Source organism: Quercus lobata, chromosome 3, assembly GCF_001633185.2.
Source record: "Quercus lobata isolate SW786 chromosome 3, ValleyOak3.0 Primary Assembly, whole genome shotgun sequence".
Lineage (NCBI taxonomy): Eukaryota > Viridiplantae > Streptophyta > Magnoliopsida > Fagales > Fagaceae > Quercus > Quercus lobata.
In genome coordinates this window covers 50,020,830-50,034,252 of record NC_044906.1, presented here as the reverse complement: position 1 = coordinate 50,034,252, position 13,423 = coordinate 50,020,830, and the positions used below count along the sequence as shown (strand labels likewise).

The following is a 13,423-nucleotide window of genomic DNA, read 5'->3' as shown; positions in this document are numbered from 1 at the left end:
TAATTTATTTTTAAAGCAATAAAGTGTGTGAAGTGTTTGTGGTACAGATTTTTTGGGGAAGTTGGGGGACCCTCCTTAATTTATGTACAAGGAGTGAAAGAGAGATAGAGAGGGATATGGGCCCTGTACCCACTCCACTCCCTAGAATCTTGAAGATGAAATTTTGGTAGAAAGACATCACCATCAAGCCTCCTTGCTTTCATGCTTTGATTCCAAGCTTCAGTCATTCCATGCCCATGCACTGTCACCAACAGGCCACGCCTTTCAGCATAGCGCTGCTTCTTTATATAGAAGAGCATGACTCATTTCTCATTTTTCTCTTTGGGAAAAAATACTTTTCCTATATACAGAGATGGAAATAAATTATTGGATTGACATTAAATTATTCTCAAGCTTGACGAGGACTGAATCGCATATACATTATTTGCAACGAATTTTTAAGGGTTTTTTTTTTTTTTTTGGTGGGTATGAAATAGAATAAATGAGATGTTGAATTAATGGGAATGTTGGAGTTGGCTCATATTTGTTCCTAGACCACTGACCAAAAGGCTATATGGGCATAGCGAATCATAGCAGACAGCAAACGGAGTAGGGTTATGTTATATATTAACACTATTGTAACCCTAATTTATCATATAGCTAGTGGATTAATAGCTACCTACTCTTGTGAATATAGACATACAACTGAACCACAACAAATTTTTGTGTTGATTTTTTTCTTTTCTCTTCTTTTAATCTTGCATAAACTGATTTTTCATAACAAAGTACAAGTTTGTCTTACACTTTTAGTATGAATAATTCTAGAGACACGCTCAATTCCGCACTTAATTTCACTTTTAATATGAATAATTTTAAAAACACGTTTAATTTTACACCCAATTTTACACATGTTGATCTGTGTGATTGTGAGTGGTAAACATTTCTTTACTAACTTCTTTCAATGACTCAACACTCACATAGACCAGCAAATTGTAAACTTGGGTGTGAAAATTGGTCTATGTAGTATTGTTGCTTTTAGTATGTATAGCTCCATCTATCAAAATCTGAGGTGCTCAAATTAAAATTGCGCCTCGATAGCATGTCATGTGTTTAGCTCTTCCAAAGTTTCAGTTAAGAGAATTGGTTGATTGACCCATCTTTGAAAAGTCCCTTTGTTTCTTTCGAGTGTTTTTGAGAGAGAGAAAGAGAGAGAGACCATGTTTGATGGGCTGGAAAGAAAATGGGCAGCTTTTCAGGAAGAGAGAGGGAAGCAAGAACAGCCACCATTGTTCAATTAAAAAAAGATCAGTTTTCAACAAAAACTTTAGCACCATAAAAGAGGTTTATAAACTGAAAAGAACACAAGAAGGGAGAGAAGGAAAGAAAGTGGATAAATTGACAATTCCAGAGGCCGTACAGTATTTGGAAGGAGGGTGGGAGGCACATGGCTTTCGCAAACAAAGCCCACGTCGTGTTGTGTTTCGATTCTCGGGTTGTGGGGAAACACCATCATGCATGCCAAAGTCCCCATTTATTTGTTTATAATTACATCTTAATTAACTTACTCCAATGTGCTCTGTTCCATTAATATCTTATTATTGACAGGTAATGTCATTATGCCGAGCCACTTATTTGGGCAATCCCTTTTTCTTAATTTCTGGCATTAGTTTTAAGTTATAGGTTGAATCAAACTGAAACTGTCCGCTGTTTGATTAGAATATAGCAAGTGTGACAGAAATATATTACTTTTCAATTCCAAAAGCATAAACGTTGCTAACTATGATAAACTATAATTTTAGTATTTCATATTTTGTGTTAGAGTTGCTAAAAACTTTGTAATTTAGCTGACGCTTTAAGATACTTATAATAAAGACATTTAAGATTCAAATTTCCATGTTCTATATTTAATTATCAAATTATCAAAAAGAAAAACTAAATCTCAAATTAAATTTTAGTCTTGAAAATAAACTACCAATTTAGTCTTGAAAATTTTGAAAATGATTTAAAAAGTACTCTTCTCATTAATGCTTTCCTTCTAGAATCAAGTGATTCAATCTGTAATTGATCTTTAATCCTTATACTCAATACAAGATCATCAAAGAGTTTGAAATTATGATGCAAATGTTGATACTTAAATAAGTAACTATTTGAAAATGAATCTAATTCGAAAAGGGTAAGAACCCTGAAAATCATAGTTACTATGATGAAATGGCCGACTTAATTGTCCTTTGTTGTCTAATTTGTACATTTCTAAGCTTTTTGTAAGACCCTGTTAGGGCTAAAAAGGACCTTTTTGTGATATTTCAAAAAGAAAGAGCCTTTCTAGTCATTTTGTCCTTGAAACTTGCCCAAAAGTTGTTAGCTGGAGGACCCCCGATATTTTTTTTCTCATTAGAAAACAGGTGGAACATATATTTCGTCTTAAAAATAAAGTCAAAAACAATTACTGTTCGACCTCCTTAAGAATAATAATATTCAATCTAACTGACTGACCACCATCTCTCTTTCTCTCTCTCTCTCTCTCTCTGCTGCAACTATTTCATCTCCCACCACAAGCTTCCAAACAAAGAGAATTAATGGAAAGTGAGATTTGCAAGGTTTATTCTCCTCGTAGTTTTCTGATATGTCTACGATGAAACATCCAACAAAAACCCTTATCTGGTTAATGGGTATCTCTCTCTTTTTCAATTCCACAATTCCAAAACATTCTCATGGCTCCAACACCACATGTTACTACCACTTTCAAATATAAAACCCATACTCCTCAATCTTCAACCGATGGCTTGCCCTGACTCCAACAACAATCAAAGAAACTGCCGGTTTGGGTTCCTAGCTTCTTGTCGGATATGACCATGGTTCCTGCTCAAAACCTCTCTAAAGAACAATATCATCAATATCTTTACGGAGGTTATGCTGGTTGTGGTGGCGGCGGTGGTGTTTATAGAGAAAATTTTGGTCTTATGAACCGTGTAGAAGGTTATGAATATTGTAGTACTGAATCTTGCTTAGGATCTGATCTAGTGGTTGGTCAGATGGCTGATCAAGATGAATCAAGAACTAACAGTTTTAACGAAGCTGGGTCGAGCTCTAAGGATAATATTCACGAAGAGAGAGATGAAGGTTGGCTACAATTGAGTATAGGTGGTCACACTCAAACTCAAAGTACGGCCATCCATAACAACAACAACAACAACAACAACAACAACAAGCATGATGATCATGATCACCAGGTAGACCCAACAGCGAGACGAGATTCCGGATTGATCGAGCTTGATCTATTACCTGGTGGCGGTACTTCACAACAAGCAAGGCCAATAGGCGCCCCTATGTTTCATGTGCCTCCAGAATTTAGAGCTCCTCGTGCGGTTCCGAATTACCCAAGTGCTGCCACTAGTTTTAGTACATCTTCGTTGTTTTTTCAGCATCCGGGAAGTAGTTCAAACTTTCCTCATCATGAGATTAACTGGGCGTTTAGGCCAATCTCGCATAATATGGGGACTGTTTCTTCCTCTACATCATCATCACCATCATATTCTCCTTTGATGCCATTCGGAAACTACTTTCCACGGCCCTTTCAGTACCCGTCTGGAGTCGATGTTGCCGGGCCAAGCTTAGACTTCAGAGTTATTGATCCTCCTCGGAGGCCGCTTTCGGGCATTTGGTTTATGCTACAAGCATCCCAAAATCAGTAAGTTCATTTGTTCATTGAAAGAGAAGGATTACAATTTGGAACATGTAAAGCTTTTTTCCTACAAAAAAAATGGAAAGCTTTTTCCTTTGTTTCTTTATCCTATATTTGGAGTATATAACTATGCACAAATTGGTTTGTAATAGATGTTTCACTTGGTTTCTCAATGCAGAGTAAAAGAGCCATTTTTGCCTCAGATACCAAAGAGTTACCTGAGAATCAAGTAACAAATTCCATCCTCTTTCTTTTATCTTCACAAAGTTTTGTTTCATTTGAGTTCCCAAAACCTCTCTCTCTCTCTCTAGTTACTTATTTTGATTTTTTCAAATCTTCAGGGACGGAAGGATGCAAGTTCGATTTTTGATGAAGTATTTGGTCAATAAGCTGAGAATGGATAGCGAATCAGAGGTATTTAAAATCATTACTGCAACTTCTTTTCATTGAAAATGCATATGTGGATGTTTGCTTGGTTCCTTGTAGTCCTTATTTATTCTCTACTTCGCATATTTCAGTCAGATTAATGACAAAAATGGGTGCATAAAAAACAAAAATAAAATAAAATAAAAGTGGAAAATAGAAAACCAAGCTATATATGATTTCATCAAGTTAATTAGAGACATGACGGAAACAGCAGAACTAAAATGGGTTCCTCTAGTGATATTTTTTATTTCTTCTGTTAAAATCATATTTAGGTGGGAAGTATATTTCTAGCTAGGTAGCATCCTCTCTTTTTGTATTATTAGTCTTTCAACTCAAACTCTATTGCTAGTAAAAAAGATGGCTTGAACTTAGAACAACTATAATCAGGAAAAAATCTGCCTTTCCAAATTGGTCGTAAGCTTTGTGTTTTAGTTAGTTGTGGATGTTTTTGGTGATGGATTTAATTAGGTGTAAAGTTTAAGTGGAAAAGTCTGGATATAATTCGGAAAACTACCTACCACCCGATTTCCACAAAACCCCAAGATAAATGGAAGAGGGATAGCCAGCCTTTTATGTTTCTATAAATGGGTTTACTGTGAAAGACCATAAACATATATGAAAATAACATTTCAATACCTCCATGGCAAACAGGAGAGCACAACCAAACTTAAAATGCACTAACTAATTTTATATATATCTAAATCTAAAAATTTGATATACGTATAAAAGAGACACAACATAGAAACACCATGGTAGTGGAAATCCTGACTTTATAGGTCATAACATATAACCCTTTCATGAATTCAAGATGAAAATATTATGAACACAGGTTTGGTCATATTAGAGTTCATCTAGCACTAGCATACTCAAACAATATATGCATTAATACGAAGCTCCTAGCAACTGAAACGATTTAATGAGGGTAGGCTATCAAAAATAGCTATAGATGATCATTAAATCCTAGGACTGAAATTTTCCAATACGAGTAAGTTCCCTAAAAGGGTTCTAATTAATTTATTCACTGTCTACTAGGCTTAGCTAGGAGCGCGGCTTGAGTTTGCATATGAGAGTAAAGAGTTGCGCACAGCTTTAAATGGGATGCTAATACCCTAATGGTTATCCGATGAGAGAGAGAGAGAGAGAGGATTAATAATTAAACAATCTTCTCCATTTAGTCGTCCTATGTTCTAAACAGTTCTTAGTGCTAACTTGTGACACATCTTATTTTCATTTGTTTGCTGGATTTAAAATAAATATTTGTACCTTAAAAAAAAGGGTAAAACTTTATAAAGTTATACATAAACTAAATAAACTGAAATAAGCTCTCAAAAACGAGCCTAACTATCCCACAAAAAATTTGGAGTAAGACTTAGCACCCCATGTGTTGTAGATTGTGAGCTAATCAAAATTAGTGTGAATAGATCTGTCTCACATAAGCTCGATCGTATTATCTTGATATTAGGCACAATAATAGCTAGAAATTACTTTCCATTCAACTGAAAATACTTTGATTTAATATGGAAACTTGAGATCATCCGGTATATATATATATATATATATATATATGTTATTCTGTAGGAATATATAATAGAAAAGACTACCCTCTTATTTCATCTCTCTCTCTCTCTCTCTCTCTCACAAACACAAACACAAACACAAATATATATGCGTGTGTGTACTGTCTAGTAGATAAGAACCTTAATAGTATCATTTACAATCTACACCCTTTTAATTAAGGTTCCAACATAAGACGAACCTCAATTTTTTCACTAATTTGAGTTATATAGTAGGCTACTTTCTTTACCAAAATTACACTTCAAATCATAAGCTAGGCTCTCAACTATTGCCTCCATTCGCTATTAGGAATCTGACTGTTTTGATAAGTATAATATTATACAAGCAAATTATAAAGAAGTATTATACACATGTTTAAGGTTGTACAAAATTTTAGGTTGTCATTTACTGATATGTGAAAGTAACTCATAATAGATTCAATTTGCTATACAGTAATTATTACTCAAAAAATAGTTCTATGCTATAATAATTAAGTGTGCACGAGATACACTGTATAAAGTGATATAATTAGTCTATCTGATTCACATTGTTGTGTACTGCTACTTTATAAAATGCTTCATGCACACTCCATCATCGAATACCCCATCTCCCCTCAATAATTACTATAAACTTAAGTTCCTTTTGTAGTACTTGAGCATTTCAAACCTATGAAACATAATTCAAGTATAATGTTACTTGAGATTTCTGTATGAAGAATTTCTACTGACCTGGGGACAATTATAAGAGAAAGAGTAGTCCATTTATTTCAACAACCTATAGCATAATATAGATTAATATAGAGTAGCACACTCATTTTTAGGTTATTAATCATAGAATAGAAATTTAGACTAGTTTAAAACTAAATACCTTATAAGATAAAGGTTGAGGAAGCAAGGAATAGCTTGCAATGTCAAAAGCTGATACAAAAGAGCAAAAAATCTAGCAGCAATCCAAGTAAAAATTAGACCACGGATTCCATATTATTATCCTCAATATAGAGACTGCATAATTCTTTGTAAAACCCTATAATCATTTGGAAGTGTGTCATGATGTATAATGAGGTAGGTAGAAGCATGATATAAATGAATGTTAGTGTGCATTGCATAATGAGAGATTTAATCAAATAGATAGCCCCACTCATTAAGTGAAATCTAGCTCCCAACAAATTTTTTTGATATTATCATTTATTTTGAAGTATTATGAATTGATTTTAGTATCAATCTACTAAGTATTTATTTGAGGTCCACAATTCGTTTGAGAGGAGATTGGTATTAAATATTATATATATATATATATATATATATAAAATTTGGTTTAAATTCAATAAATATTTTCTTTAAAATCTCCTATGTTTACACCTTCAATCATAATCTTGCTTCATAATAATAATAAAAAAAAAAAAAGTAGAATAGACGGTTTCATATACAAACATAGTAAATGTCTATTAATAAGTACTATAATTATCAAATATTGAGAAAAAAACAATATAACAAATAGAAGATCATTTTTTTTTTTTTTCTCTCGTACATTGCACTAGTTGTTAACTAAGATATTATATATTCCTAAAAGTTCCAAAATAAAATTATACATATATATATATATATATTTATATATATATGTATGTATGTGTGGGGTTGGGGGGTTAACATAGACAAAAGAGTTTGAATTCAAGTCAATACAAATTTGTACTTTTAGGTGTATTGGCTTTCAACTGCTTTTACTAGAAATAGGTGTGAAAATATACATTATAGGATCCTAGTAACAAATACCACGAATTTTATATAAGCAAAAATAAGGTATAATTCTTTAGATATTGTATATTAATTTTTTCAATTAAATTCAAATATATAGCTACATTCACCAATTGAACACAAATAATGATATTTTTCCCTCCACAGACAATTAAATTAATTTAAAGTATGCATTCTTTTGAATTTTATTGCGAAACTCAATAGAAAACACCCTAAGTGCTTGTACTTAAGTTGTTCTTATACTATATCTTTGTACAAATAGCATGAATCGTGGGACATGTACGAACTTGCCTTATTGTGTGATTCATTCCTATTTAAAAGAATTTATGGGAAATGATTCTCTCCAATTGAATCCTTTAAAACTCTCCCATTTTTACATAGGATGTGCAAAATATAGTATTTATTTAATTTTTAATGTCACATGCATGTCTTGTATCTAAATAAAAATTAGAGAGAATTGGATGATTCAATGAGAGGGGATCTTATCCCAAAATTTACAAAAGTCATCCTTTTATCTTCAACATGGCTTATATGTGCAAGGAAATATGGGAAAAACTACACTAAGTTCACAAGCTGAAAATCTATATTAATAGCAAGCCAAGACCAATAGAACAAATGCAGTTTGGTTGGTTAAACATTTTTCATTTTTAAGAATTATATATATATATATATATATATTTTTTTTTTTTTTCTTTTTTGCTAAGCTATTTGATTCATTAGGCATTACATTATTACTCCTAGTTATGCTCAGCCAAGTGCAATGTATGTATGGTGAAGCATTGCAAAATGGATTCACTATGTACTTACTATGCTTATAAAGTAGGAAAAATAAGACGTTTATTGAACGTCATGACATGCAGGGGCTTTCTTTGAGCATCATTGGATATAGAGACACGCAAAGTTTGGTTATACTTGAAAGCAAGTTCATAAAATGTTTTGTTGTTTATCTTCTTTTTCCTCCTTTCCACATGAGACAATAAACATCTTTTAAATATTTCTTAGCGTACATTTGAGCCATATTTTGGGAAGAAAACTAGGTTTATTTATAGGATGAGAGCCCATTTACATTGAGCTTATGTGAACAGTCAAAATATTAGGTTTCTAAAAATGGAACAGTTGTTCGCTGGTCCAGTACAAGCTTGACGCGTTTGGGGAAGTTTTGATTTAATAGGACAAAAACTAATAACTCTGGCAAAGTGATTATTAAAAGCTACGAGAACAGCAGCAAACAAAAGCAAATATAGTTAGAACCTCATTGAATATATTATTATATATAATTTACATAAACAAATTCACGTAGTGCTATGGTTTCATTCATTTCATTAATTTATAGAGGCATAATCTGATTTTTAAAATAAGACGGCATATTATTAAAAGAAGATATAAAACCATGTAGTGTTTGGTTGAATTTACTTTCTCTCGTCCAAAACCGTGTTTGTATATCATTTGTATTGTCTGTCACCTACAACATATAGAATATATTAGATTAGAAGGATGTATATATGACATACGTACTCAACATTCTTTTTTATTATATTATATATAATTAGAATTTCTATATAAGCTTGTATTTAGGTCAACTCTTATACCATGATTTGGATCGAATATTCTGTTGTTTTCTTGCATTTCATGCCATGAAGCAAGAAGTTTAGATTAAGACAGTATCTTATTTTATAAATTATTTCCTAATAAAACAGCTATATACAACAACCATAAATCAAAAAACTATCTCTCTTTCTGTCTCTCTCTCAGCTGCGACTTAAAAATATTGTATTTCTATTAGTATTATACCTAAATTTTGTACACCTAATCACAAGAGAGTTATGTACGAGGCATATATTATTGTAACTATTTAGAATGTCATGTATGACACACGCAACATTCTCATCGCTATTATATAATGAATATTTCCAATCCTTTACTTAGTTATTAAGGTCAACTTATGCCATAGATGACCAATTTCTTCATGGATTGGATCCACTGCCATGAGAGGTGATATAATCATTTGTTATCTAGGAACCACTCTTTGCCGCCCTGAATGCCAACCCTCACCTATCACACATGGCATGCAACTCAATCCCACAATTATTAGGTTTTATATGCGTGTTTGAAAGATGAGGGCCAACTTACATTTAATACTTAAATCTTAGCGTAAATTTAGGACTTCTCTTTCTCTCTTGGGATGATTTGATTCACTAATTAAATATGATTATCGAATTCATTATGCTTATACTAGGTTCATATGCCTAGACTAAAAATAAACCTTTTTTCTCATTTATCATGCTATATTTCGTGATGATTACCTTGATTAATTAGCCGCAATCTGTTAGAGGTATGTATATATATATATATATATAGAGAGAGAGAGAGAGAGAGAGAGAGAGAGAAAACTTTTTTTTTTTCTTTTTTACATGGAGATGAATAAGAGTCTAGGCCAATAATCAATGTAGGAAAGCAAAGAAGATATATTGAAGGTGGTCCTTTTTATTTTATAAAGAGTGCATTGACTTTAAGATGTAAAAAACATGTTCAACTTGCTGGATTATCTTTGGGCCTAGTTGACACTCATTAACATAGAAAAAGAAAAGGTTGATGCTAGCACATCAAAATCATATCGTAGGGTCATGAAAATCACACGTGGACCCTGTCACTCTCAAGTCTCAACACTCATCTTGCATGCCTAATATCACTTCTTTCGTCATGCTTTCGATTCATTCAACTCAGCTTTCCGACAGCTAATTGTAGGCCCTTTCTAATTTGCCTCCCTTTTCCCACGGATGGTGCTTGAAAAGGCCCATCAAAACCTTAAGTGGTGCACTCTCGAAGAATTTAAAAGACCTCATCATCAAACCCATAAGCAAAACCAAGAAAAAAAACATATATATATATATATATATTGAATTACAAACAAATAATTCATAAGAAATAACAAAAGTCACACATATTTTTTTTTACGTCGGGGAAAAGCAATGCATGAAGGAGAAATCTATAACAGAATCATTGCAAGTTGTTGAAAAAAAGAGATTATACCCATGAAAGTCGGATAAGAGCCATGAAAAATGTGTACTATATTAATATTTTAGGTAAATGGAATGCATGCACAATTAAAAAAATATAGGCATAATATTCCACACTAGCTAACATGAATAGCGACCCTTCCAACAACAAGGTTTTGCCAGGTTTTAAGCCAAAGCTTTTAACAATTATTATTTATATTTGATTACACATAAAATTGACGAATGAAAATCAGTTGGTGGTAGTTCATGGAGGAATATTGACCTTCAAATTAGGGTTTTCTGAAGCAACGTGAAAGAGACGTGCATGACGATTTTAAATATATAGCTATGTATATATATATAATTTATATATGGTTAGCGCTTAGGAGTTAGGACCTTTAAAAATATATATATAATAATCTTACCTATTCCTCGCCGTGCTTTTTGGATCCATTATATTTTTTTAATTACATTTTATTTTTATATTACTTTATGTTATTGCTTGGATCGATTATGAAATCACTTAGTTATAAATATATAAAATAAAATAAAGTCTAAGAGGGCATGATTTTGGCTTACGATTAAAGTCTAGGTGGGTCCCTTTTAATGATTAAAATCGGGCAGTTCGAGATCGTGGGATATTGGTGGGCCGCCCTTAACGTTAGATTACATTACCTACCCGCTGACCGAAATATTTTGAGAAATCATGGAGTAAGAAAAAAAAAAAGTGAGACAGAGGAATTTTATGGTTAAAGTAGACGTAACAAAGATTTATATGGGGCATAGCATGGGGGAGACGTAAGTCAGTGACAAAGCATGAGCTCAGTCTCTAAAAAAAAAAAAAAAAATCATTTATTTTTGGGCACCAAAAAACATGTCATATATGATGTAATGTAGGTAAGTTATTTATTTATTTTATGTAAAATAATATTCTTAAGTTTTGTTTTTTTCTCTCTCTTGGTGAATTATTTGTCCTTACTTACAAGTGACTTAAAAAAGAGATCCCTTATGTAAGAGATGTGGATATGGTGGAAGTATACAGATACCAATAACTAGCAAAAGTTAACTTACAATAACAACTTTTAAAAGGGATAATGTATTGTTTCTTATCAACATCAAATGGTAAGAAATCGTTGTAATTTATTAAGGACAAACATAGATGTTGACATCTTTCTATTGCTACATAATGCCTCCCTGGAATCGTTGTGATCAGAACAAAAAACACTAATAGTAATATATATATATATATATATATAATATAGTTGATGTATATTAATGGATTGCTTATTTGGATAGACTACTGTTTATTATGCAATTGTTGTTGTTGATTTTACTTGTTCTTTATCATTGTCATAATAATGATACTCTTAATTCTGTTTCAATCCTAGCTAACACGTCTTGTGTGTGTGTGTGTGTGTGCACGTGTGTATGTGTGTGCACGTGTGACTATGATTGATGGGAAGCAGATAGAGATAACATGTAGAGGGCAACAGCTTCTACCTTTCTTGACGTTGCAGCATGTAAGAGATAACATATGGAGTACGAGGGACGCAGTGACGACTTTGCTTCCAGACTCCTCAACCACAGATCATGTCATGGTGTTGCACTACGGTAGGAGTGCTTGAAAGATTTAAAACAAAAAACCAAAAAAAAAAAACCTCCAAAAAATGCACATAATTTAATTGGCTCCCACATGTTTTATCATTGTTAAAGTTATGATAACGCTTTCCATTTTCTTTATTCTTTTCCTTTGTTATTTATTTTTCTTTTATTATCAGCCTTTTTTTTTTGTCTTGTCACTTCTCTAATTGATGGAGAAAAATAGTCTGGAATACCCTGAAACGATGTTTATGGTTTTGGGGTCAATAACATAACCCGAAAAGGCTATGCGGGCTTCTTGTTTAATTATTACTATTGTCTCTATTAACATGTACGAGCTGTAGTCTGATTAATTGACTATCCAGTTTCTTGCTCTTATTTATTTTGCATTCTTTTGATTAGGCGTGCTTACGGGTTAATCGAACTTGGATTTAGAGTCAATTCCCCCACTCGACTCTATCCTATTAGGTAGCGAAAAACAACACCCGATTTCAACCATAACCTTTGTTTTTCCTACTAACCACGATCTTTGAATTGGTTGTCTAGTGCTATTGGTTATACACGTGTGAATAAAGTTTCATATTAAATAATAATGAAAAAAAGTAAGTAATTAATATAACATAGTTGAATCCAAACTCATGGACTTAAATTTTTGGGTCAATTGATGTCCATATATGTTGTATTAACCTCTCAATTAGAATCTTCCTAAGGTATTGTCTCCCCAACAAGTGATATAAAGCTCATGATAGCGTGCAACAAGGTGTTTAGGGTCCCTTTCATAATTGGAGTGGAAATTGTCATTTTTTTAAGGGAAAATTCATGCCTCTATTTTTCGTGTGTTTGATAGATATTTTTTTTCATCATAATATATATATATATATATATATATTGCATTGTTATTTGCGATGAACGTTTTGACCATCGTTAGTAATAAATTAGGGTCTTTTCTGTGTGGTCACATGCCAACCACTGGAAGGGCGGCTATACTAGACCTAGATTTGTTTTTGGGAATCAAGCTTGTAATTTAACATCGGCTCAAAAAAGGCAGGCAATAGCTACCAATATACTTTTACAAATACCCAAGAAAAAAAGTCCAAAGTCTAAGAGATATAGTACTGTTAGGTTCTAAAAATTTAGAAAAATTGGCAGACCGTGAACACAAACTTGTCTAAATATAGATCTTAGAGTCTATAAGGTATATTAGATAATGCTCAAGGTGTTACAAGTCAAAATACAAGAAAAAGGAAACTGTAGGTTCAGAAATTGGAAACTTACCAGGTTCGAACAATTGAGAAGAAGGCTTGACCGATTGAGATGCGATTCTATAGAATTTTAATTAAGCCCAACACCTCATTAAGCTCATTAAGTTATTAGAGTTTCAAATCTAATTCACATATTATTTAAAGGAAACCCTAAGACACGTTTTTAAGAGAGAG

The 13,423-nt window shown here is 32.5% G+C and overlaps 1 protein-coding gene across 1 annotated transcript; it reads left to right on the top strand.

The window, feature by feature from the left end:
- Nucleotides 1–2,375: 2,375 nt before the first annotated feature.
- Nucleotides 2,376–12,024, top strand: LOC115979560. Its single transcript, XM_031101612.1, has 4 exons — nt 2,376–3,667; nt 3,840–3,890; nt 4,003–4,075; nt 11,855–12,024. Exons 1-4 carry the CDS (start codon nt 2,826–2,828, stop codon nt 12,011–12,013), a joined length of 1,125 nt encoding a protein of 374 aa, XP_030957472.1. The 5' UTR covers nt 2,376–2,825; the 3' UTR covers nt 12,014–12,024.
- The last annotated feature ends 1,399 nt before the right edge of the window (nt 12,025–13,423 follow it).

Bases quoted from the DNA above. Each gene is read 5' to 3' on its own strand.
- LOC115979560 (XM_031101612.1), top strand. From the start codon at position 2,826: ATGACCATGGTTCCTGCTCAAAACCTCTCTAAAGAACAATATCATCAA. The intron at 3,891-4,002 runs GTAACAAATTCC...TCAAATCTTCAG, and splicing joins AAGAGTTACCTGAGAATCAA to GGACGGAAGGATGCAAGTTC. The intron at 4,076-11,854 runs GTATTTAAAATC...GATGGGAAGCAG, and splicing joins GAATGGATAGCGAATCAGAG to ATAGAGATAACATGTAGAGG.